The sequence below is a fragment of the Amphiprion ocellaris genome, chromosome 17, assembly GCF_022539595.1.
Source record: "Amphiprion ocellaris isolate individual 3 ecotype Okinawa chromosome 17, ASM2253959v1, whole genome shotgun sequence".
In the NCBI taxonomy this organism is placed as follows: domain Eukaryota; kingdom Metazoa; phylum Chordata; class Actinopteri; family Pomacentridae; genus Amphiprion; species Amphiprion ocellaris.
This window is the reverse complement of record NC_072782.1, coordinates 2126589-2152548: the sequence shown is the minus strand read 5'-3', so window position 1 is coordinate 2152548 and position 25960 is coordinate 2126589. Positions and strand designations below refer to the sequence as shown.

The 25960-nt window shown below is 40.4% G+C and overlaps 1 protein-coding gene across 3 annotated transcripts in view; it reads right to left on the bottom strand.

Moving 5' to 3' along the window:
• The window catches only part of palm2akap2 (palm2 and akap2 fusion), a 107611-nt gene continuing 81651 nt past the window's right edge, over positions 1-25960 (bottom strand). Inside the window, exons 10-17 of one of the 3 annotated variants that reach the window (XM_055019088.1) lie at positions 14310-14531; positions 12986-13348; positions 10893-10991; positions 10697-10798; positions 8530-9967; positions 7673-7851; positions 6872-6910; positions 1-3864 (exon numbers count right to left, since the gene is read on the bottom strand). In XM_055019088.1, the coding sequence (XP_054875063.1) occupies positions 3733-3864; positions 6872-6910; positions 7673-7851; positions 8530-9967; positions 10697-10798; positions 10893-10991; positions 12986-13348; positions 14310-14531 (2574 nt within the window). In that variant the 3' untranslated portion in view covers positions 1-3732. The remainder of the gene's footprint in view (positions 3865-6871; positions 6911-7672; positions 7852-8529; positions 9968-10696; positions 10799-10892; positions 10992-12985; positions 13349-14309; positions 14532-25960) is intronic. The other 2 variants (XM_055019089.1, XM_055019090.1) reach the window with 2 other exon arrangements.

Below are 25960 nucleotides of genomic sequence, written 5' to 3'. Positions count from 1 at the left end.
TGTACAGGTTTTGTTTTTAATGAGAAAATATTCATAATATGTATAGTAGGTGTGTAACTGTGAGCCTTACATGAGCTATAAAATAACAAAGCAGAGTATGAGCATACAAGTGGTTAACATAGGAACAGAGCTTATACTGTTTACTGGAGAAGAAGGTTTGCTTCGTCCCACAAACGAAGCTCGGACGCTTCTGCAGGCCACAAAAAAACAAGCTACCAGCATTTAAAATGATAAATAAAATCATCTCTGCACCATGAATTCAAACATCAAAAGCATAATAATAATAATAATAATAATAATAATAATTATAAATCACACAATTCAACAACTCCTCTGCGTGTGCATGATTGTTATTTCAGGGGAATAGTGTGTTTAATGAGAAATCTGAAGGGTTTAGGGGCTTTTTTTGTGCCCTTTGAAGCGGAAAAATGAGGAAAGTGTGTTTTAGAATGAGGAAGAGGCTTTTAGAGGTCATGAACAAACACAGGAGATGCTCAGCAGGCATCCAGAATAAGCCACTGAAACTATTATCCATCTGGAATTTAGAAAAAAAGGCCAGCTGAAGTCAATCCTAACAGGGATGCTGTAAAAATACAAATAAAGAAGTGCTTTTAAAACCATCTGGAAGCTGAGAATCTGTCCCTAACATCTGGAAGTGAAGCTTTTTGTCGTCTCATTTCTGCATTTTTCTATCCGTCCTTTAAAACTCAATACTGTACCTCTAATGCAACTACAAACAATTCAGTCTCCTAAAATGGGACACCGGTCTTTTAAATACTTCTTTTTCAGTTCATATATTACTAAATGTGTATAAAAACAAGAACGAGGAAGATTCTCTGGAACCAACGCATGGGCTTTTTGTGTTGGGGAGAGGGAATAGAAACGTCCCGGAGGCACGAGTCCTTGGTTTTCACTTCTGGTTAGTGGCAATGCTGGCACTGCGTTTCCTTCAGAGCACATGAAAAGTCAAAGAGCAGCTTGTCCTGGACTCAGAAACAATATTACGTGTCCTGCGATTCGTTATATTTTCTGCAAGTTAATCTGTATTTCAGGCATTCAGCTGAGGGTTATATTGAGAGATCAGTGCCTTTGCTGAAGGACACATGAGTAGACGTAGCGATAAAACTTTGGTTTATACGAACATTTTTTCTGCTCCTAACATCCAAACGCAGAAAAAAAAAGAATCTCACAGGCTTCGATAAACGAGCTGACAGACCGAGGACTACAATCATTTTGCTACTTTTCAGTTCAAGTGGTTCAGATCTACTGCTTCTTCAGCCATTTTGACACATTTCTACTTTTAAATCTCGATTGAAGTCGATCTTCTAGATCAGGGGTGTCCAACATGAGGCCCGTGGGCCAAAAGTGGTCCTCCAGAGGCTCCAATCCGGTCCTCAAAGTGTAAAAATTCCAGAGAAGACATTAACTGCAGATTGTAAATTAGTAGAACTATAAATTTAAAATCATTTCTAGACCATGACAAGTAGCTTTGATTATAAAGTAAAATACTAGATTGCTCATTGTTCTTTTGTCATTTTGTGTCTCCTTTTTGGAATATTTTCCCCTTTTTTTAGTGTATTTTTGTCTGACTTTTGTCGTTTGTCTCATGTTTTTGTTGTTTTGTGTTTCCCTTTAGTTTTGCTTGTTTTTTTGTCTGATTTTTGTCATTTTGTGTTGTTTTGTGTATTGTGTGTGTTTTTCATCTTTTTTGTCATTTTGTTTCTTGCTTTTCTCATGTTTGGTCTGTCATTTGTGTAAGTTTTTAATTAGTTTTATGTCGTTTGTCCATTTTTTTTGTCGCTCTGTACCTTTTTTGTCTAATTGTCTCTATTTTGTTCTGTTTCATGTCATTTTTCCTCATTTTTGGTCATTTTGTGTCTTGTTTTTGTTGTTTTTTGTCTGACTTTTGTCATTTTGATCATGAAGTAAAATACTAAATCATTCAGTTCCAGATATTTGTGAGTAAATGTTGTGTTCCTTTGTAGACACTCTGTGATCTGGAAGTTGTAATGTGGAAATGATAAACTGAGGCTGAATGTTGCTGAAACTGAATTTATTTTTCTGAAGAAATTTCAGGTTGTTCATGATGTTTTGTAAAAAGATAATTCCTTAAATGTGAACATTTTTGCACTAAAACAAAGGAAACATTGTGGTTATTTCTAGGTTATTCTGCTGTGATTTTACTGGTCTCTGGAGATCAAACTGGGCTGAATGTAGAACCTGAACTAAGATGAGCTGGACACCCCTGCTCTAGGCTCTTAGGGATAAATGGGATTGTGCTTCAGTGTTTTTACTGCTTTAGTCGTGAAGCTGAATCTGCTTTTCTGCAGCAACGTATCGGAACGTTTCTTTGCTGCCGAACATTTTCAGAAAATCAAATGAAAACTCACAATACATTTAGTATTAGTACATAGAAGGTGAACAGGATTCTGTTACAGCCTCTTAAATAGTCGACTGCGTCCTCTTCGCTGCTTGTTGTGTGCTTGTTTCCGGCTACAAAAGGAGTGTAAATCCATGCACACCATCTTCTTAAATAGAACGAAGAGCTCAGAAGAGCCGACCGATTCTCCCTAAATAACAACATCCCGTTTTGGTATAAGAACATTTTTATAAAAAGCTTTTTTCACTACTTTTTTTTCTTCATCAAACTTTATCCTCAGCTAGCAAGGTATAGCAGATACACGGCAGATCTTCATACATCAAATACACAGCCCTACCTCAGTATAATACATGAAACGACTGCTTACATCAGAAAGCACAGGTCAACGAAGCGACGAAGGTAAAATAAGTGATGTTCTAGAATATAAAAGCCCTGACCCAGCCCTTTAATCAACACACACACCGGCACCAGCTAGTTCCTCTCCTGTTTGTAGTGATTATAGACAAACTCTCAGTCTAACGTGGCTGCTTTTGCTCTCTAAAGTCTACTGGAACTGCAGTAATAAGGATAGGAGAGGAGAGTAATACATCATACAACAATCACTGACAGTCTAAGGCAAAGTTAGTTCTGCGATGCGAGGATGCTGAGCCTCGAGTCGGCACTTCAGATTTAATACGGACGCTTGAAAGGAATGCGAAAGCTCCCGCCAACATGCTCGAGTAACATCTGCACTGCAGGGGGCAGAAGATAAAACATTAGAGATGCTCTGGAGAGGGGGGGATGCCTTTCAGTTCAGCTCCTGGAAATCATTTCTGCAGCATCAACATGTCCAGGAAACAATATAAAAGAATGTGTGTGTGATTTGGCCTCTCTGTGTCTCCGTCCTGTCAGTCGGAAGTAGTTTTTAGAGCATCTTCTTGTTGGTATTTAAAAGACTTCTCAAGCACACACAGCCAAATCCACCATCAACACGTCTCAGGCAACCCCATATTTCAACAATAAAACTGCAGATAGGTGAGAAATCCTATGAATACTTACATCATTCAGCGTCTACCGGCTACTCAAAACATTTTATCCCAAATAAACTTCGCTCTCAAACCACCGTCAAACCGTTCAAAGTGTCTCTCGCTCTAAACTCACCTCAATACTTCAAACATCTCTTACACGCTGACGTACTGCTGCACCTTCCATTCCCAGGCCTCAAAACTCGACGAGCCCCGATTGGTCGAAGCCAGCGGGGTCATGTGATCATCAGGATACTATTAGTGAAATAAATACTGCTTTCTGTTTCCTTCAGTCTCTTCCTCCTCCTCCTCTTCCTCCTGCTGAACTGTCTCTAAAAGGAGAGCTGTTTACTCCTCCTCTTCCTCCTCCTCCTCCTCCTCCTCTTCTTCCTCCTCTCCTTCCTCGTTGGCATAGATACCGGCTTCCCACTTCAGCGCCATGTTGCTTTTCCTCCTGGTTACGCGAGTCGCTTCCAGAACCTGTTGAAGGCAGAACAGGTGATTCGATGCAGAGCAGTGGAACAGCTCCAGTCATGGATGAAAGTATTGGCAAAAATCTGGAATTTATCCAGAAAACACACAATTTCTCCCTGAAATTGTTGCAATTACAAATGTTTTTGGTACACACGTGTTTATTTCCTTGATGTGCATTGGAAGTGCATTGGAAAAACAGAAAAAAGCAGAAGAAAAAATTGACATAATTTTACACAAAACTCAAAAAATGGGCCAGACAAAGTTGTTGGCACCCTTTTAAAACTGTGGGTAAATCATTTTATTTCAAGCATGAGATGCCCATTTTTTTGAGTTTTGTGTGAAATTATGACAATTTGAGCTTTTTTCTTCTGTTTTTTGTGTTTTTCCAATGTACATTTAGGAAATAAACACGTGTGTACCAAAAACATTTGTAATTGCAACAATTTCTGGGAGAAATGGTGTATTTTCTGGATAAATTTGTCCATGGCTTTTCCCCAGTTTAAAGGAACATAACTGCAGCACAATCACAAAAAACACACCACAGTGGCTTTAATAAACGGCATGCAGTGTGTGTCGAAGACTGGAGGAGCGCTTTGTTAAATCAGATTACTAACAAACTGCCAGAATAAAGCGCACCAGCAGTGTTTGACAAGTTATTTTACTCCATTTCAGGGAACGTTTCATGCTTGGATACTAAACTCAGTGTTTCCAATCCTTCACACATGCCCAAACATATACACACACACACGCAATCACACACACACACACACACACACACATGAACACGTCTTCACACTGATTTCTTTGTGGTTAGAAAACCAGGGGAACTAAATGATGAGGTGAAGGAGCATCTTTGCATGACATTTGCTCTAAAGTAACATGAATATTGAATAATTCCATCTAGCTGAATGGTTAAAAGTATCATTATTACAGGATTATTACTCAGTAATTGTACATTAAATAAGTGTTGAGTGTAAAAAGTGTTCAAAAGAGTTGTTCAAAAGTACATTTTTATAACAGAAACTGCACACATTTGGTAGCCAGAACACAACGAGTGGGTCACGGGTCACACTAAATCCACAGACAAGCACATGCAGCACCGACACCACAGAACAGAACAAGGCAGTGGGACCACAAGCAGACCTGGGATCAGATGTAGAAAGTTTCTACGCTTCCCTCGTAAAATAAAACAACCCAGTTTAGTGTTTCAAGCAGGGCACTAAAATACCTTCATTTACGTTTTCTACACCTTTAACGGACAGTAAGAAAGTAGAAATCCTCACTTTGTAGCTTCTCTGTAACTGTCCACATGCACATGGGTGTTATTTAAAACACAGTTCATACTCTTTGGCCTTTTACTCACATTCAAACATAGCTTTAGGTCACTTTTGGAAAACTCCTTTCCTTGCTACTGTAGTGTAATATTTTTTGGGAAAAGGTGAAAGATGATATAATTCTGGTAAATGCTGTTAAACTGAGGAATAGAGCTAAAACGTGCATGAACAACATAATGATGAATATTTCTAGTAATCACTGATGTTTTTATGATGGTGTGTGTCTGTGGAGGACACACACACACACACACACACACACACACACACACACACACACATACACACACACACATACACACACAGCTGGAAAAGTAAAACCTGTAACTTTGGTGTGAAGATACACGATATATGGAGAACTCAAAACATAATGATGTTACCTTAAAGCAATATAACTCTTAAAAGAAATGCATCAGAAACATAACAACACATAAAGGTATAATATGCATGAAATCTGTCTCAGAATAATGTGGCAAAGTCTGGACATGTTCTCTGTAAACCATGACCTAATGATAACCTGATGTCTCCTGTAGGGAGAGATCTAGGGGTAAATATAATAACCTGACGTCATGATCTGACCAATAGATTTAGAAAACTGTCTCTCCCATCATACGACCTGTAGACGTGGAAAAATGACCAACTCTCACAGCATAAAGACGAAGCACAGCTCAGTACCTCTGGTTTTTCTTGGGGTGTTAATCACTGCTCAGAGCTACTCCTGGATTTATGTTGACAATAAATCCTGCAGCCTCTGAATGCTGACTTCTACTGGTGATTATTTTAAAGCTCTTTAACATTTGAACATGGTCAAGTCTTAGATTCTGGCCCTTGATTTGTGACTTAGATTACACTTCAGCACTATTCAGAACCTGTGTTTGCTTGTTGACATGCAGACGGGGAGGAGAGTTTTAAGCTTGTGATGTCAGAGTGTCTCATTTCATTCACATCTCAACAGTGCTGATGCAAACCTCGTTAAAAGGACTTTTGATGTGTTTATGCAGACAGTTACACTGACCTTTCTGCTACAATTAAAACAGAGGCATCAGAATGAATCTAAATGTATGGAACTGATAGTAGCTTTTTTTCTGACTATTAACAAGTCTTTAAAGTTAGGTTTGCTTTTGGCAATCAGTTGTGTTTTTGCATTTTCATGAGGAGTAAAATAGGAGAAATCCTGTTTTAAAAAATACCTGTGCACATGTGGACAAGGCCTCAGTTTGGTTCAAAGAAGCGCTGTGATTTCCAGCAGCTTTGTAATATTCCATTTGCGAGCTGTGATACTTACAAAGTGCTGTGCAAAAATTTTAGGAAGTTTATGTTTAGATTTCTATCCTTTACACAGTATAAACAGGGGGTGTCGTCTCATTGGTTCCAATCATGCATAACATTTCTGCAAACATCTCCACAAACCAGCTAAGAAAACTGAAGTGTACTTAGGAATACTGGTGCTGTTAAAGGATTTCTGTTTACTACACATTGTAGGAAGTGAATCGATGTAAAAATAAAGTCTTGGCATCATATTTACTATCATTCTCACTTCTCAAAACATTTGCACAGCACCCTTTGAAAATGAATCTTAACACCAGCAGGGTGTGTCAGTAATAAACCTCTCTGTCCGATCTGACCCAGGTCTGTCAGTAAATCAGGGAAACAGGTGAACGGGTTCAGGGTGCAGCAGGTACCTCAGTGGTTACCTCGTTAGCCAGCAACAAGCGGGCGTACTGGCCGACCAATAGGAGAGAAGCAACAGTACACCAAGTCAACAACACATGTGATGTCATCATGGATAAAGAAATATGACAAAATCAGAGACAACATCATCAGCGAACGACATTCCCACCGCAGAATGATCTGTTCAGGATAAATTCCGGTAAACATCTGGAAAAATAAGTGATAACTAAGACGGCAGCGTCTCAGAACATAAAAACAAGCATATTGGGATGTGTGAATAGTTGTGAATTGGGAAGTGAAAAGTGAAACTGGTGCTATTACTTTCTGTTTATGTCATTTTTACAACATGTAAGCCAGTTTTAGTCTGTCAAAGGTTAAAAAAGCTTTTCAAGAGACCTGAATAATGACAAGTGTGGCATTAAAAGACACTCAGATTGACAGAAGGACCAGCGATGAAGTCAGGACAGAAAGCCCCTGGTGTCTGTGGTTTACTTTCAGTTTGGTTTTGTGAGTCTGACGAGGAATTTCCCCTTTGGTGCTGTACAGTATTTGCTCATACCAGCGGATCATGGGTGGAGGAATTCAACCAGATTAATATTACCAAATTCCAGCTGACCACAAGAGTTAACTGAGCACATCACGGGTGAAAAACTGCAATCAGCTCTGTGGTACTTTCACTTACTCAGTTTGTTTCTGAAAACATTCACAGATCAAGTTTATTTGCTAAGGATTTTTAAATGATGGTGACAATTCTAAGTAATATAAACTGTGTACACCTTTAAAAATAGGAAGAAAATCTCTCGTTTACTCACACTGTTGTCTTCCATCTTCTCCCTTCTCTTCACTTTGTGCGTTTCATAGTCTTCCATCAGCGTCTGCATGAAGTTTTTGGGTCGTGAACCTCCAGAGTCCTCGCTGCCGGCGTCGGACAGAGCTCCCTCTGAGGGTGAGGGGGAGACGGGCGGCGCAGGTCGAATTTTCTCAATCTTTCCTGCAAACCACAGAAAAACAGCATTATTGTCTTCCTGAAGCATATTTTTTACTTCCAGTCCACTGCTAGTTTGCATTCACAACCACTGTTAAATGGAATGGAGCCTCAGCTGGTTATTAAAGGCAATTACGATACAGAAAACCTATAGCAGGGGTGTCAAACATGCAGCCTGCGGGCCAAACGCGGCCCTCCAGAGGGTCCAATCCAGCCCCTGGACGACTTCACAAATAGCTATAGAGAACTATAGAGAACACATGAACTGCAGATTGTAAATTAGTAAAATTATAAATTTAAAATAATTTCTAGACAAGTTGTTTGGATCATAAAAGAAAATACTATAGGGCTCACTGTTCTTTTGTCATTTTGTGTCTAATTTTTGTAAAATTTTGTCTTGTTTTTGTTGTTTTTTGTCAGACTTTTGTCATTTTGATCATAAAGTAAAATAATAAGAAGAACTAAGGTGAGTTTGACACCCCTGTTTTAAATCATGTTACCTTGATGACCTTACAAGACTTGAAACCTAAATCTAAACATGTCATATATAACGAGACAGTCATATTAGCACGCTCACATTTGCTGTTGAGCTGAAGTAGTAAATATCTATCTATTTATTTGTATGAAACATGGAGCTAGAAGACGGGTGAGTCTTCCTGGTCATGTATTCCAGTATGAACTAACCTGGTGCAGTCCGTGCTGTCAGTGTGAGTCTGGTTGGCAGGCTGTTGCTCTTCATCTTATCTGCTGGGGAAATGGTGGTTTGTCGCATCCCCGTCCTCACAGGTCCATGACTGCTGTTGGAAGCGTTGCTGGATCGGACCACGATAAGCGGCTGCGTCTCCCTCTGCTTCTTCAGCTCCTCCTCCCTCTGCTGAGCTGCTCGGATCTCCTCCTCGATCATGGACAACGTCCGCTGCTTCTTGGAGCGCAGACGGAACGGGCCGCTGGCCGCCTCCACCTCAGGGCCTTTTGTTGCTGCTGCTGTGCTGCGCAGCTCTGCTGCCTCTGAGTATTTACTGAAGTAGCTGAACTCTGACTTCTCTGGGCTTGGAGGAGAAGGGGGACGGTACACTGGGGTTGGCCTGGAGACTGGAGGAGCTGAGGCAGGAGCTGGAGCCGGAGCCGGGGCTGAGGAGGCGAGTGCTCTGGTGTAAGAGGACTGGATTTTGATTCTGGGGCCTCCGTTTTTGGGTCTCTGTGGTGGTGAGATGGGCTGAGATGGTGGAGGAGACGGTGTCTGGAGCTGTGCTGGACTGGAGGACTGCTGCTGAGCCTCTGATTCTGACTCTGGCTTCTCTTGGGAAACAACTCTGACCACCGGCTCCCTGTCCGGCTGTGGGGACGGGTTGGATGGAGCAGGACTGGTGGACACCGGTGACTGAAAACTGGGAGCTCCACCAGAAGACACAGGAGAGGAAGAAACTGGCACTGGGCTGCTTGTAGAGGCGGAGGATGGAGACACCGGAGCGCTCAGCTGAGAAGAGTTGAAGTGGGATGGCTGCCAGTCGCCTCCATTCTGAGCTGCGAGAGCGTTCTGAATGGCGTTATGGACCAGAACCCCAGCGTGGTACTCCAGCTCATCTTCTGTCGGACCGCCACAGACGCGCCCGTTGACCGGGGTGGTGGGCTGGGGGGTAGGTGGTGACACCGGGGTGAGAGGCAGTGGGGTGGGTGGTAGCGAAGCCCCGCTGTCAGAAACATTATCCAAGCTAAACACTGTAGTGTCCTGAGAGCGGACAGATAACTCGTCCAATCCTGAGTCAGACTCCTCCAGGTGGAAAGACGGATGGAAGGGACCCTTCGCCTCCTCCTCGCCTCGCAGGATTGTCATTACAGCACGTGCACATGTAAATTCTCCCGCTATGCCTTCATCAGACCAGGTCACATGACTCTCTCCGGTTTCTGCAACAATATCACCGCTTCCCTGGCTGCTCCTGGGTACGGATTTGGAGAACGGTTTGGCAGAGTATAAGTGAGGAGCTATGTCCTTCTTGGTAGCTCCCCCCTGCAGAAACTGCTTCCTGGCAGATGAGAAGTCGATCTGCTCCTCCACGATGTCATCCTTCTTGTTTAGCTCTGGGTCAAAGGTTACAGCTGTGGGAGGACACGAAACCTGAGGCTGCAGAGAGACGTGACAGAACAGAATACAAAGGAGGAAGTTAGAAGAAATACAGCAAAAATACAGTAAAAAATATAGTAAAAATACATTAAAAAATATAGTACAAATACAGTAAAAAATAGTAAAAACACTGTAAAAATATAGTGAAAATACATTAAAAAAATATAGTACAAATATAGTAAAAGTCTTGTAAAACATAGTAAAAATACAGTAAAAATATAGCAAAAATACAGTAAAAATATAGTGAAATATATTAAAAATATAGTAATACAGTAAAAATAGAGTAAAATATATTGAAATACACTGAAAATATACACTACTGTTCAAAAGTTTGGGGTCATTCAGACAATTCCGTGTTTTCCATGAAAACTCCCACTTTTATCCATGTGCTAACATAACTGCACAAGGGTTTTCTAATCATCAATGAGCCTTTCAACACCATTAGCTAACACAATGTAGCATTAGAACACAGGAGTGATGGTTGCTGGAAATGTTCCTCTGTACCTCTATGGAGATATTCCATTAAAAATCAGCCGTTTCCAGCTACAATAGTCATTTACCACATTAACAATGTCTACACTGGATTTATCATTCATTTAATGCTATCTTCATTGAAACAAAACCCTTTTTCTTAAAAAATAAGGACATTTGTAAGTGACCCCAAACGTTTGAACAGTAGCATACCTCCTGTCATTCAGAGAACAGTTGAGAACAGTGTGTTTGTGTTACCTGAGTGTATACATAAGAGTGAGTCTGTCTCTGCTGTTTCCTCTCCTGATATTTCTTGAGAGACTCGAGCTGCTCTGCATCCAGCTGCTCCTCCAAAGGCACCTTGAATTAATGAACCAACCAAACAACTAATCAGTCAATCTGTCAGGAAGTCAACAGGGTTGGGATGGAAAACAAAGAGTGAATTAGAAGCTACCTCCTGGGGAGGGTTCCACCAGCGCTGTGCAATCCCAGGGTTCTTCTTCACCGCCTGGTCTCTGATCAGCTCCTGACGTTCGCGCTCCAACTCCTGAACCTGACGGAACAAACAACCCAAACAAAGGAGAGAATTCTCAGGAAACTTTTATTAGCATTGTCTTCCCATGATGTGTTTATTTACAATGAGAAACAAGCAAAGCTCTCTGCATATTTAGTGCTTGATGTCACTTCTCCAGGTCCAGTTTAAGGCCTGCTGATGGGCGATATGGACCATAAAACTGAGGATGTGACTAATAAAGCTTCCCATGCTCTCACCACCAGCTGTATGGTCCTTTAGCACGAAATGTGCTCAGAGCGATTTATAGGAAATTTATAGGAAATTGAATATTTCATAACCAAAATTATCCCTCATCTCTGATAAAAACGTGACCTTTTGGGTTTTGCTGCCACATCATGTGCTTCATGTCTGGCTCAGGGTTAGCACACACTTTCAATTTCAAAACTCCTCTTTAAGCTGCGTTTCACGATTTCATCTGTGTTATGTTGTAACGGCACGACTAACCGGTCATAACTCACACACATCTGTAGATTAAAGTTGCAACAGACAGATGTTTTGCTTCAGCGTACTTGTTGATGGCACGTTGTAATAACTGTGGAGAAATGGCCTCATCTATGTTTAAATTGGCTCCCTTTAAGCCTTAAGGTCGGTTAAAGTTAAAAGAACAACTGCAGTAACTGTTGAAACTTTAGCTGGCAAAAGAAAAAGAGCCCCATTGTCAGAAGAAGGTGAAGAGTCACAGAAACCGGTAAGACAAGAGGCTTGGACTTGATATTCAGCTATGAAGAAAATGTAAATCTACCTGGCCTCGGGGCAGAAAGGGTTGTGGAATTAGGACTGTGTGAATGAAAACGAGCACACGTTTTAGACCAGGGGTGTCCAACATGCGGCCCGCGGGCCAAAAGCAGCCATCCAGAGGGTCCAATCCGGCCCTCAAAGTGTAAAAATTCCAGAGAAGACATTAACTGCAGATTGTAAATTAGTAAAACTATAAATTTAAAATCATTTCTAGACCATGACAAGTTGTTTTGATCATAAAGTAAAATACTAGATTGTTCATTGTTCTTTTGTCGTTTTGCGTCTCATTTTTGTAATATTTTGTCTTGTTTTTGCCATATTGTGTCTCGTTTCTGTCGCTTTGTGTCTTGTTTTTGTCGTATTGTGTATCCCTTTGTCTCGCTTGTGTTGTCTATTTTTTGGTTGTTTTGTTTCTCGCTTTTGTCATTTTTTGTCTGGTTTGCATCATTTGTGTAATTTCTTGTCTCGTTTTTGTCGTTTGTCTATTTTTCTGTCGATTTTAATTTTTTGGGCAAATTTTTTTTGCCTCTTTTATTTTGTTTCGTATCGTTTGTCTCATTTTTTGTCATTTTGTTTCTCGTTTTTGTTGTTTTATGTCTTGTTTTTGGAATATTTTGTCTTGTATTTGTTGTTTTTAGTCTTTTTTTTGTCTGACTGTTGTCATCTTGATCATAAAGTAAAATACAATATCATTCAGTTCCAGATGACTAAATGTTGTGTTCCTTTGTAGACACTCTGTGATCTGGAAGTTGTAATGTGGAAATGATAAACTGAAGCACAATGTTGCTGAAATTTAATTTATTTTTCTTAAGAAATTTCAGGTTGTTCATGATGTTTTTTTAAAAAGATAATTCCTTAAATGTGAACATTTTCAGAATGCACTCTTTTGCACTAAAACAAAGGAAAAATTGGGAGTTGTGGTTATTTATAGGTTATGATGTGATTTTACTGGTCTGGTCCACTGGAGATCAAACTGGGCTAAATGTGAACATTAGTACTGTAATTTGTTTCAGTTGGATTCAAGCACCGTCTGGCTTGATAGATAGTAAATTATGAAAAGCACACCTACCCTGGATAACTGTTTAATTCTGCTTGTTTACATCATGTATATCTGGTAGGACTAATATTGTACCAGAGCCCTCCTCAGAACTCAGAAAACAAAACAACCATGCGCTGTGTTTTGCAGCTGAACAGCGTATCCGTTACATCTGATCCATTATCCAACAGCCTCTTACCTCCTCTGAGGGTCGTCTCCTCGTCACCCTGACCTGCTGCTCCTCTCCAGGGGAGAACAGTTTCGCCGGACGTCTCTCCTCCTGGAACGCTCGCAACTCAAACTTGGCCTGGCCGCGCCCCGACTCGTCTCCCTGCACGTGACCGTTGGTCCTCACCGCAGACTCCTCCTGGTGGAGGAACGTGGTCTGTCTCTGTCCCTCCACAACGATGGGCTGGTGATTGACGGGGGAGGAGGCCGACATGCAGACGGAAGGAGAGGTTCCGTCGACGCTGATGGGCTTGATGTGCTCTGAAGGAGAGGAGTTTCCATTGGTGGGTGTTTCTGAGGCTGCGTCTAACACCTGGTCCAGGTAGCGGATCTCCTGTGGACGAAGTAGATCACGAAATCGCTGCAGTGTCCAGCTGTGTATCATGGTATAAATCAGGGGTGTCCAACATGTGGCCCCTGGGCCAAAAGCAGTCCTCCAGAGGGTCCAATCCGGTCCTCAAAGTGTAAAAATTCCAGAGAAGACATTAACTGCAGATTGTAAATTAGTAAAACTATAAATTTTAAAATCATTTCTAGACCATGACAAGTTGTTTAGATCATAAAGTAAAATAGTAGATTGCCCATTGTTGTTCTGTCATTTTGTGTCTCATTTTTGTAATATTTTGTCCTGTTTTTGTTGTTTTTTTGTCTGACTTTTATCGTTTGTCTCATACTTTCGTTGTTTTGTTTCTCGCTGTTGTCATTTTATGTTTCCTTTTTGCCTCGCTTGGGTTTTTTGTCTTATTTTTGTCATCTTGTGTTTCGCTTTATTGTTTTGTGTCTCAGTTTTGTCGTTTTGTTTCATGCTATTGTCATTATTTGTCTGGTTTGTGCCATTTGTCCATTTTTTGTTGCTTTGGAACTTTATTTTCAAGAGACAAAAAATGACAATAGCATGAAACAAAACCATAAAAACACGAGACAAATGACAAAAGTCAGACAAAAAAACAACAAAAACAAGGCAAAATATTACAAAAATGAGACACAAAGTGACAGAAGAACAATGAGCTATCTAGTATTTTACTTTATGATCTAAAAAACTTGTCATGGTCTAGAAATTATTTGAAGTTTATAGTTTTACAAATTTTCAAATTGCAGTTAATGTCTTCTCTGTAATTTTTACACTGTGAGGGCCGGATTGGACCCTCTGGAGGACCGCTTTTGGCCTAGACCACTACAAAACTGGTTACAGTTTAACAAATTTGACCGGTTCTGTCAAAGCTTTTGTTGTTGGTACCGCCTGAATTCCAGGAAATAAAAGAAGCAACAAAAACCATGCTCGAAGTCTTGCATACCTGCATCACTTCGCTGTCAGAAGTCTCTACTTTCACACCGACTGCATTGTGGGCTCGGCTAGTGGGGCTGCTGAGGCAGCCATGTTGGATCTGCTGGCTCTCCAGTTCCATGGCTGCAGGCCGGTCAGAGATGACGCTGACGGATTCCTGGAAACTGACGCTCTTCAGGGCTCGCTCTCTGGGTGCTGTGTCACTGACATCCTCGGCTGCCCGCCATGATTTCTGTCAACATCAAACAGCAAATGTTTCAGAGATTCTGTATGGAGAAGCTGTCTTATGACCCATTAAATAATGTAGGGTCCAAGTGAAAACTGAAAGACATTTAAAACCTGATGAAAGGTCAGACGCCTCCTAAACACATAGACACGTCACATCTTAACCTGTCCGTCTGCATTGCAGTAGCTCAGTCTGCAGCAGAGTCTACTATAACTGCTTCCCACCACTATGTGGAGCCAGATTCCACGTTGCTGCTTTATTGTGGCCCTGAACTACAACAAACTTCCCCACAACTTAAACTATTGCATCATTCTCCAGAGGCCTTCACAGCTCTGGGAATCTATGCTGAACACCTGGTATCAGAGAAATAACATTAATAATTCAAGAAACTGCAAGTAAGCAGAGTGACTCTTCCTTCTGTTTCTTGTTGTACGATGAAAACACTTCAACCGGCCAGTGGGATGGTGGACAACAACTTTTATATTTGATGGAGAGATGTTCAGAAAGAAGAGCGGGATGTAAGGAGACAATCAGAGCTTTGGCAGATGGGGAGCAACATTTTTCAGTCTTTTCTTGATTAAAACACCCGGTAGGATAGGGTACAATCTACTTTTTGAACAAAAACATCTTCAGGACCCACAGCTTTAACGATATTCCAGATTTGCTATGCTTTGGTACACACAGTCACCCTAACCTTATCTTTCAATAGAGCAGATTCACTGCAGCATTGTGGTATAAATGTCTTCATCATCTGCTGTGAGGAGAGGAGGGAAATTGTCTTCCAACCTCTGAATTTCTCTACTAAATTGGTGGTGTTACAAGCACATGTACAACTGCTAGACAATGAAATAAGGTGTCAAAATGGCATAAAATGTGCCTCCAAATGGAATTAGATCTGCAAACAAACACAGGTGAAAATGTAGAACTCTTCTGTCCAGTGATATAATCACAAAACTGATGAATAGTAGTAAACACAACACAGTTATTATGCCATCACTGACTTTTATGAAGCACAATCACCAGTATCTGCAACACTGTGATGCTTCCCTAATCATCAGGGCATTTGTGGACTACATTTAGTAAAGCAAACTCTTCATAACATCTTTTAACCTTCTTATCTCTTGTGGTCGTTATTTCAGCGAGCGACGAGGTGATTCATCCGGGGAAGAAATCACTGGCATGCAGGACCTGTGACCTTCTGGTTTAGAGAATCATCCATCCAACACATTCCAGACGCTCCTTCAGTGTGCAGCTACGTTTACACACTCCTGTCTCTACTGACCTCTCTCTCAGTTCAGTACAGGCCGCTAACGGATGCTCTGTTGGCTTCCTTCTTTACACCTCCGTCTTGAGGATGCATTTATTTCAATGAGGAGCTGTTGACCCCTGTGTTAGTGACATGAGAGTGTGTGTGGAGGTTTAATGAGGACCACTTCAGTAAAACGGTCCACTGTTCAGCTAAAGCTCACACAGCCATGAGGAGGAAGCCCTTGTTTCTGACTCGCTCCGGACACGCTGCCAGACGCTGACAAGAACGATCTACATGAGGTGATTTAAAAGAATCAACCAGAGTTATCATTTTCCTTTTCCCTCCCTTTCGATTTCTTTATCGTCGTCCCCTCTTTTCCAGAATTCCCTCCCTCTCTTTCTCTTTACTGCGTGATTTGCATCTTTTCCTTCCTCGCTTGCTTCCTCTCTGGGATTTTTCAGATACAGTGAAGTCACGTGGAAGATTACAACAGCCTGCCTCTGTCTCTCTCATAATGAAGCAATCATTTCCTTCACACTCCCCTCTCTTGGTTTGTGCTTTCTCCTCCTCCTTCCTCCTCCTCTGAGAAAAAAAAACATTTTCTGAGGGAATTTTGGCGACCCATGTGGCTTAGTCACATGCAAATGTATTACTTTATGCTGTCTTGTGAGGTAAAATGTGATCTACATAGTAAATATATGAGTAAACACATTCCCTATCTAAATAACCATTTTAAGTCGACTGATGCACACATCCATTCCAATTTGCTCATTCTAATGAAACAATCGTCCATGTTTCTCTTTTTGTTCTTCTATCATAAGAAGTAATGCATGGAAGGCTAATTAACAAGAAGAAAAAATGTGATTAAGAGTAAGAGATGCAAATATAAACAGATAAATAAATAAGCAATACCAACCAGCTATAAACACAACCACCAGTTAATAGGATAGTCAGGAATCTACAGCTTGGTTGTTGGTTTTGTAATTCCCGAGGAACTGTGATGGTTTTGGGTGAATGCTACTGTAGTGCGACTCGCTGCAAAAGTTGGCAGGGAGGCGAAGGGAGGGAGACATTTCAGACGGAAAAGTCAGTGTTTGTGTGGTTTAATCAGTCTTATGAGCGCTACAGGTTTAGGATTATTATGACACAATACTTTGAGTCACAGTTGAGTTTAGTTGATGAATTTCAGAGCTTTTGGTAAAGTAAAATGTCCTACAGTTGCCATTCCAAACAGAAACTGGATCCAGAGATCATTCAAGGCTGAAAACACGGGAGCTAATGTGAGGTTTGGACAGGAGAAACTCCTACAGTAGCATCTAGAATTCTAATGCTCAGTGGCAGTAACACTAGCAATAATCACCAACTCAGTTTAGTATGTTAAAATCTGTAAAACCCAGACCACAACTCAGACTGACTGCATTGTTTTTGTAGGTATTTCATCATCATCCGTACATGTTTTACTGTAATCCATCCAAAAAATGTTGAGAAATTTCACTCAAAACAACAAATGTCAATCTCACAGTGGTGCTAGAGGTAAAAGCAAGAGCAGGAGGGTTCATCCTCTGGAAACTATGCATGTCTAGAACTGTTTTGTAGCAATCTATGGAATAGTTTTTAAGATTAGTGCTGAAGTTAAACAAAGAAAATCTGACTGAATCGGACTCAAATCATACCTTTTTTTTCAATCAATTGGTTGGTTATTGGGGAAATAAAAATACTGCATGTAATCACTAGATGAGCTAAAGTGGTCACTGATAGCAAATTATAAACATAAGAAGTTAGTTTTACATCATATTCAATCACTTTAACCTAATTATTTAATACTGAAACTATAATAACAGACTCAAACCAGACCGTATTCCTATAACCTCTGTTGTTGAGCTGTGATATGAAAACTGCTGTAACACAAAATGCAGTAACACTGAGAACCTGCTGGAGAACTTGTTTGGAGCGGATTCCAAGGAACTGTTGGGCAAACACAGCTTAAATGTTACATAAGTTAGACCGAGTAATCTCTATTTGGTGTTCACAGATAGTCAGTTCCTCCCACTGTCAAAAATAATGGATTAATCCTGGAAGGCCACTGATGCAGAGCTTTTCTCTTATCAAATTAACACTGGATTGGTTGGATTGATGAGACGCTATCGACCAGTCCACCTAGAACAGGGGTGTCCAATATGTGGCCCCTGGGCCAAAAGCGGTCCTCCACAGGGTCCAATCCGATCCTCAAAGTGTAAAAATTCCAGAGAAGACATTAACTGCAGATTGTAAATTAGTAAAACTATGAATTTAAAACAATTTCTAGACCATGACAAGTTGTTTTGATCCTAAAGTAAAATACTAGATTGTTCATTATTGTTTTTTCGTTTTGTGTCTCATTTTTGTAATATTTTGCTTGTTTTTCTAATTTTTTGTCTTTTTTTGTCTGACTTTTGTCGTTTGTCTCATGTCTTTGTTGTTTTGTTTCTTGTTTTTCTCGTTTTGTGTTTCCTTTTTGTCTCGTTTGTGTTTTGTGTCTTATTTTTCTCATTTTGTGTTTTGCTTTAATCATTCTTTTGTGTATTGTTTTTGTCATTTTGTTTTTGTCTCACTTGTGGTGTTTGTCTATCTTTTTGCTTCTTTTTTGTCATTTTTATTGTGTCATTTGTGTAATTTTTTGAACGCTTTTGTCCATTTTTTGTTCCTTTGGAACTTTTTTGTCTAATCTTTTGCCTGTTTCGTGTCATTTGTCTAATATTTTGTCATTTTGTGTCTCATTTTTATAATATTTTGTCTTGTTTTTGTTGTTTTTGTCTTTTTTTGTCTGACTTTAATCGTTTTGATCATAAAGTAAAACACTATATCATCAGTTCCAGATAGCTGTGACTAAATGTTGTGTTCCTTTGTAGACACTCTGTGATCTGGAAGTTGTAATGTGGAAATGATAAACTGAGGCTGAATGTTGATGAAATTGAACTTATTTTTCTTCAGAAATTTCAGGTTGTTCATGATGTTTTGTAAAAAGATAATTCCTTAAATGTGAACATTTTCAGGATTTACATTTTTGCACTAAAACAAAAGAAAAATGTGGAGTTGTGGTTATTTATAGGTTATTATGCTGTGATTTTACTGGTCACTGGAGATCAAACTGGGCTGAATGTGGCCCTGAACTGTAATGAGTTTGACACCCTTGGACTAGAGACTACAGCTCTAGATGAGATGTTGTGGTGGACCAACAGACTGACCAACATCACCGTCGCTGGAGCCATTAGACGAGTCAATAAAAGTCCACATCAACCACTTTGACTGCAAAGTAAGAACCCGTAGCATCACTTTTTAATATCAGCAAAGGGAATTGTTTGTTTCACCACACTATTGATTAGCATAGAACCACATTACAGAAACATTAAACTGCTGTATTCTTTGCTCACTCTCCCACACACTGCTTTTTCACCTACTTAACTACATTAACGACGTGAGGACGAGATGTCACTTCTATTTCCACTCAGATCAAGTCTTCTGTCTACTTATTTGACCCACTGTACATGATATACATGTAAGCGTGTGCACGTGCAGGAATGTGTGTGTGGTGTGTAGGAGTGTGTGTACGGCGGGCCGGACAGGACAGAGGTGGAGGATATCCTGTTACTGCCTCAGGAAAACAGTACTACAGTGCAGGAATGTCTCATATGCAACACTATTCTGCTGCAAACACACACACACAAAACACAGTGTTTGTGGCTGTGGTTGTGCATGCAGAAGTGTGTTGGTTCAAGCGTGTAGCAGGTGTGTGTTCACGTTTGTGCACTGACATTCCAGGCATAGCTAGCTGTCCTCAAGGCTCGGACTCTAATACTTGTGATGAGGGACACTGTGCACCCTGCATGTCTGGCTAAAGCAGCAAAGTGAGTGTGGAAGTGTGGAAAGGGAAACATGGTCCATGATGTGTTTATTGTCCTCACACTAGCAGTTAGCAGGACTTGCATAAATGTGAAGTATGACGTTAACAGTCCCGACAGTCTCAGTATGTTCTGAGTTTTCCCCAAAAAAGGAGAAAAGACTTGAGGAAAATTACACGACAGTGAAGTATTCCTTCTGATTTCCTGAGCTATGTTAGCATGAGGACTCATGTTGCGTATGAGAACAGTTTAGTCATCTTGTGCTTAGGAACTGGGTTAATAATAAAGTTAGGTTTACATTCAGAGCCAGCTGAGGTCGACATGTGCTGTAACTGTTTTATTATTTACCCAGGAGTCTAGGTCTACATGGGAGTGTTGTGGTTAATGTCATCAGGTGTGGGAAACAATGATTTCAGCTGTATATAGCACGTACGTTAACACAATCATGACTGAGTCAGCGCAGTATTACCAGTAGTAGTAGTAGTACCGCAGTATTATTATAGCCTCATGTTCTGTCTAAATCAAGGGTGTCCAACATGCGGCCCGTGGGCCAAAAGCGGTCCTCCAGAGGGTCCAATCCGGCCTTCAAAGTGTAAAAATTACAGAGAAGACATTAACTGCAGATTGTAAAACCCATCCATCCATTCCATTATCTATACACAGCTTGATCCTCACTAGGGTCATGGGGGGCTGGAGTCTATCCCAGCTGACTCAGGTGAAGGCAGGGGACACCCTAGACAGGTCGCCAGTCTGTCACAGGGCTACATACAGAGACAAACAATCACTCTCACATTCACACCTACGGGCAATTTAGAATAATCAATTAACCTCAGCATATTTTTGGACTGTGGGAGGAAGCCGGAGTACCCGGAGAAAACCCACGCATGCACAGGGAGAACATGCAAACTCCATGCAGAAAGATCCCGGGAAAGCCGGGACGTGAACCAGGGATCTTCTCGCTGCAAGGCGAAAGTGCTAACCACTACGCCACTGTGCAGCCCAGATTGTAAAACCATATATCTAAAACAATTTCTAGATCATGACAAGTTGTTTTGATCATAAAGTAAAATATTAGATTGTTCATTGTTCTTTTGTGTCCTATTTTTGGAATACGTTGTCTTTTATTATCTGACTTTTGTTGTTTGTTTCATGTTTTTGTTGTTTTGTTTCTTGTTTATCTCATTTTGTGTTTTCTTTTTGTCTCGCTTGTGTTTTTTCTCTTATTTTTGTCATTGTATCGTTTTGTCATTTTGTGTTTTTTTTGTCTCGCTTGCGTTGTCTATTTTTTGTCGTTCTGTTTTTCGCTTTTGTCATTTTTGTCTCATTTTTGTTGCTGTGTCTTTTTTGTCTCGCTTGTGTCGTTTGTCCATTTTTTTTTATCACTTTGTAACTTTTTGCCTAATTTTTTGTCTTTTTTTGTTTTGTTTCGTATTGTTTCTCAGTTTCTTTCTCATTTTTGCTGTTTTAGGTCTTGTTTTTGCCATTTTGCGTCTCATTTTTGTAATATTTTGTCTTGTTTTTGTTGTTTTTTGTGTTTTTTTGTCTGACTTGTTTTGATCATAAAGTAAAACACTATATCATTCAGTTCCAGATAGCTTTGACTAAATTTCAGGTTGTTCATGATGTTTTGTAAAAAGATAATTCCTTAAATGTGAATATTTTCAAAACTTACCTTTTTGCACTAGAGCAAAGGAACCATTAGGAGTTGTGGTTATTTATAGGTTATTCTGCTGTAATTTTACTGGTCCGGGCCACTGGAGATCAAACTGGGCTGAATGTGGAACCTGGACTAAGATGAGTTTGACACTCTTGGTCTAAATGCTGTCTCATTCTCCGACTGTTGCCCTCCATCACATCTGTAAATGCTTACACTCCGACTGCGACGCACAAACATCACAAACACACACACATAAACACACCGTCTGAGCATACAGCTGCATGCCGCTGAGTCTCTGTAGTGGGGGGTTTGTATGTATGAGAATAAACCCAAATGCTTCCTGACTGGAAATTAAACCACAGTCCTGGTGTCTCACAGGCTGTATCTTTCGGTTTCTCTCTACCTCCCACACAAACACATTTTCCATGATTTCAACATCACGTCATGGTCCTCTCTTAGAGCACATGCGTCAGCCAGAACACATGGCAACTGTAAAATGAAAGTCTCACACAAACACACACACTAAGCTCCGGTATAACCCAGTGCAGTTGGTGTTGCCGGCTCTGTTTCCCGGCTAAATATGATCCTGTGTAGTAACAGGAGCCTGCTGCTGGTTTAGCCTGGTGTTCTCATATCCAAACAGCCTGGCCAAACTGTGCTGTCCAATCATGATTTCAATCAGTCTCTCCTCAAGACAGTTTGGGAAATAGTGAATATCAGTAACAGTGTGTCATTAACATACTAAATCAGTGGTTAAATTGGGATGTCCTGAGACAGACAGGTGTGCTGGGTAGAGGAGTTAAACGTCAGTCCAGAGCAGAGGAATCAGCTGGTCAGATCATGTCGTAACATCTGGATGAGCACAGCAGCAGTATCTCAACTCTGACATCGATATTTTAATCTCATAAAAATCTGTCTGGGTGTGTGTCTCTGGACTGGTTTCCTTCAGACACTTCCTCGTTTTCTGCTACAGTAGTGGAGTTCCCGTTAGCCCTCTCCAGCTGATGACAAACGTTTAAAGGTCTTTAAATTTGGATCTATTTCATTCGTCCTCTACTATTTTGTTTCAAACAAAATGAAATGGCGTCCATCTAAAAATACCAAAATGCCAGAAAAATATCAGAAACTACAAAACTACAACTTCATAAATAGACTTCCTACTCACCCGATGCTCTCACAAATACCAGCAGATTCATCTATTTAAGTGATATCTGTAGATCCATGGCTCTCTTCCCTTCTGTAATACAATAATTTCTACTATTCGTGAGTCTTCCTTTCACTAACTTCTCCCGTTTTCCTATTTAGCTCGGTCCAGCCCTGGTCCGTCCTGTTCCAGATAGTGGGAGTGCCGGACTTTTCCCTGGCCGAGCCTTTTCCTCCTCTTCTTCTCCTCCTTTTCCTCCCCTCCCCGTCTCTTTCCTCTCCTCCACAAAGCCTCTCCTTTCTCAGTAACATTCCTGCCGGCTGCACGGTAAGCTGTGATGTCATGAGCTAAGAGTGTGCATGTTTCTCCAGATGCCCCTCGTGCACAAAGAGCCCTTCTGTGCGAGCCTTCATACGCTCACACATACAGGCCAAAAACATCCACCCTGCGCCTCCTCCCTTCCTGTGGAAGACCAGGCCCTCTTCTACCGATGCCTGTTCGCTTTCCCTTTAACCTCCAGCTCCTGTAAGAACCTGAGGAGACGAGGAGAAAGAGGCCGGCAGGGAGGCCATGATGAAGAGCTGATGACTAAAGAGGTGGGAGGGGGTGATAAGAGAATGGTGGTATTTTCTTCTGTCATCATCGGCATGGGACTGTTGACTCAGTCTCTGATTTACTGGTTGTATTCACCTTTTAATAAAAAGTAAATGAATTAAATCTGCTGCCTCATCCTGTCTTCAGGCTTCTAAATCAATGGTGTCAAACTCATTTTAGTTCAGGTTCCACATTCAGCCCAATTTGATCTCTAGTGACCAATAAAATCACAGCATAATAACCTATAAATAACCACAACTCCTAATTTTTAATCACAGGTATCTGGAACTGAACATTATATTATTTGACTTTATGATCCAAACAACAAAGTCAGACAAAAAACAACAAAAACAAGACAAAATATTACAAAAATAAGACAAAAGAACAATGAACAATCTAGTATTTTACTTTCTTATCAAAACAACTTGTCATGGTCTAGAAATTATTTTAAATTTATAGTTTTACTAATTTACAATCTGCAGTTAATGTCTTATCTGTAATTTTTACACTTTGAGGGCCGGATTGGACCCTCTGGAGGACCGCTTTTGGCCCACGGGCAGCACATTGGACACCCCTGTTCTAAACCTCCGTCTTTAGAGGATATATTACAGCATAAATTATCTCTGTGCAGCTTCAAAGCCAAAATGAATACGTAAACTCCTAAATCTTTACATCTGAGGGTCACTCAGGTCATTCATGAGTCTGCTAGCGTTGTGTGGGAGTGTTGGGTCATAGGATCAGACTCTGAGAAACCAGAGATGACCTGAGTCACGGTTCACTTTCCCTGCTCACCAACACAAGATGCAACAGAAGTAGAAACACTTTCCTCAAATTTACAAGAGCAATTAGCAATATAGTGTCAGCAGCTCCTGAATGATGTAGAACGGTGCTACTAGTGAGGTATCCATGTCAGAAAGGCATTTTAGTGATCAGGACTGGGAAGATTCCTTTTTAAAAGCCGAAAGAGAAGAAGCGATCAAACAGTTTTATGGCAGCATTTGACTGAATGACATACTGCCTCTTCTCTGGCTATTATATTCACTCTAATTAGGTTCTTTCTTCCTCTCCACTGTGAAATCTCGACTATTTTTCGATGACAAGAAACTGAACTACATTTTAATACAAATGGAAGGACCGTGTCTGGCCATTGTGCACATACCTCAAAGAAAAGGACAGTTTTATCGGACTCCTCTGGGACCAAAACAAACCATCTGTCTTTTGAGTTTAGGTTTAACGCCCATGCTATTTTTAATCTCATTAAAATCCAATGGAAATCAAGGGGAGCATATAGGGAGCAGCAGGGTGGTCCAGAGGTCGGAGAGGTTATTCTAATCTGAGGGAGAGGAAGCCCTGAAAAGGCCAGAGTGTGCCCATAAACAGCTGGATGTCTGGTCAGAGTGTCACAAGCAGGAGATGACCCAACTACAATGTAAAGAAATACTAAATTACTGCAGTTCAGGGGTGTCCAACATGCAGCCTGCGGGCCAAAAGCGGTCCTCCAGAGGGTCCAATCCGGCCCTCAAAATGGAAAAATTACAGAGAAGACATTAACTGCAGATTATAAATTAGTAAAACTATAAATTAAAAAAAAATTTCTAGACCATGACAAGTTGTTTTGATCATAACATAGATTGTTCACTGTTGTTCTGTCATTTTGTGTCTCATTTTTGTAGCACTTTGGCTTGCTTTGTTGTTTTTTGTCTTTTTTTTGTCTGACTTGTCGTGTGTCTCATCTTGTTGTTTTGTTTGTTTTTTTGTCATTTTGTGCTTCCTTTTTTTCTCGCTTGTGGTTGTTTGTCTAATTTATGTCACTTTGTGTTTTGTTTTATTTGTCGTTTTGTGGATTTTTTTGTCTCACGTGTTGTTTGTCTGTTTTCTGGTCTTTTTATTTCTCGCTTTTGTCATTTTTTTGTCTTGTTTTTATTTAGTCCATTCTTTTGCCGCTTTCTAACTTTTCTAATTTTTTGTCTCTTTTTTGTTTTGTTTTGCTCATGTTTTGTTGTTTTGTTTTCCACTTTTGTCATTTTGTGTCTCATTTTTGTTGTTTTTTTGTCTTTTTTATACCAGACTTCTGTCGTTTCGATCATACAGTAATATACAGTATATATCATTCAGTTCCAGATGACTAAATGTTGTGTTCCTTTGTAGACACTCTGTGATCTGGAAGTTGTAATGTGGAAATGATAAACTGAGACTGAATGTTGCTGAAATTGAACTTATTTTTCTTACGAAATTTCAGGTTGTTCATGATGTTTTGTAAGAAAGATAATTCCTTAAATGTGAACTTTTTTGCACTAAAACAAAGGAAAAATGTGGAGTTGTGGTTATTTATATGTTATGATTTTACTGGTCTGGTCCACTGGAGATCAGACTGGGCTGAATGTGGAACATGAACTAAGTTTAACACCCCTGCTGTAGTTCCTTCTAAGTGTGCCTGATAGAAATGACAAATCGGAAGTTCTTGGTGAGTTCCCCGGCTGGAAATAACTTTGCGCCATATAATGAAGAGAAATCGGTCAGAGAAAATTGGGACAGTAACCCAATTACTGCGTATGCACCGGGGAGTTCAATTCCAGGATGGGTTGTAAACGCACAAAGAGACCCGGGATGGTCATTATTGTCTGCCAGCGAAGAGCTAATTACTGCAAGCTGAGTCCTGTAATGGATAAACTGTGAAAGATGAAAGGATGAAACAGGTTTTTCAGACTGAAGAAGACAGCAGGAGTGTGTGTCTCTATGTGTGAATACATGGAACTGGGTCGACACTATTGAGTGAAAAAACAATAACGCCTGGAGCAAATTGCTTGTCATGTAAGCTGATCATAATTGATCAGAAACACAGCGAATGACACACTTAAACATTAAAGCATGTCAGCAAAGACACAAATGTGATCCCCAGCATTACACAAATTA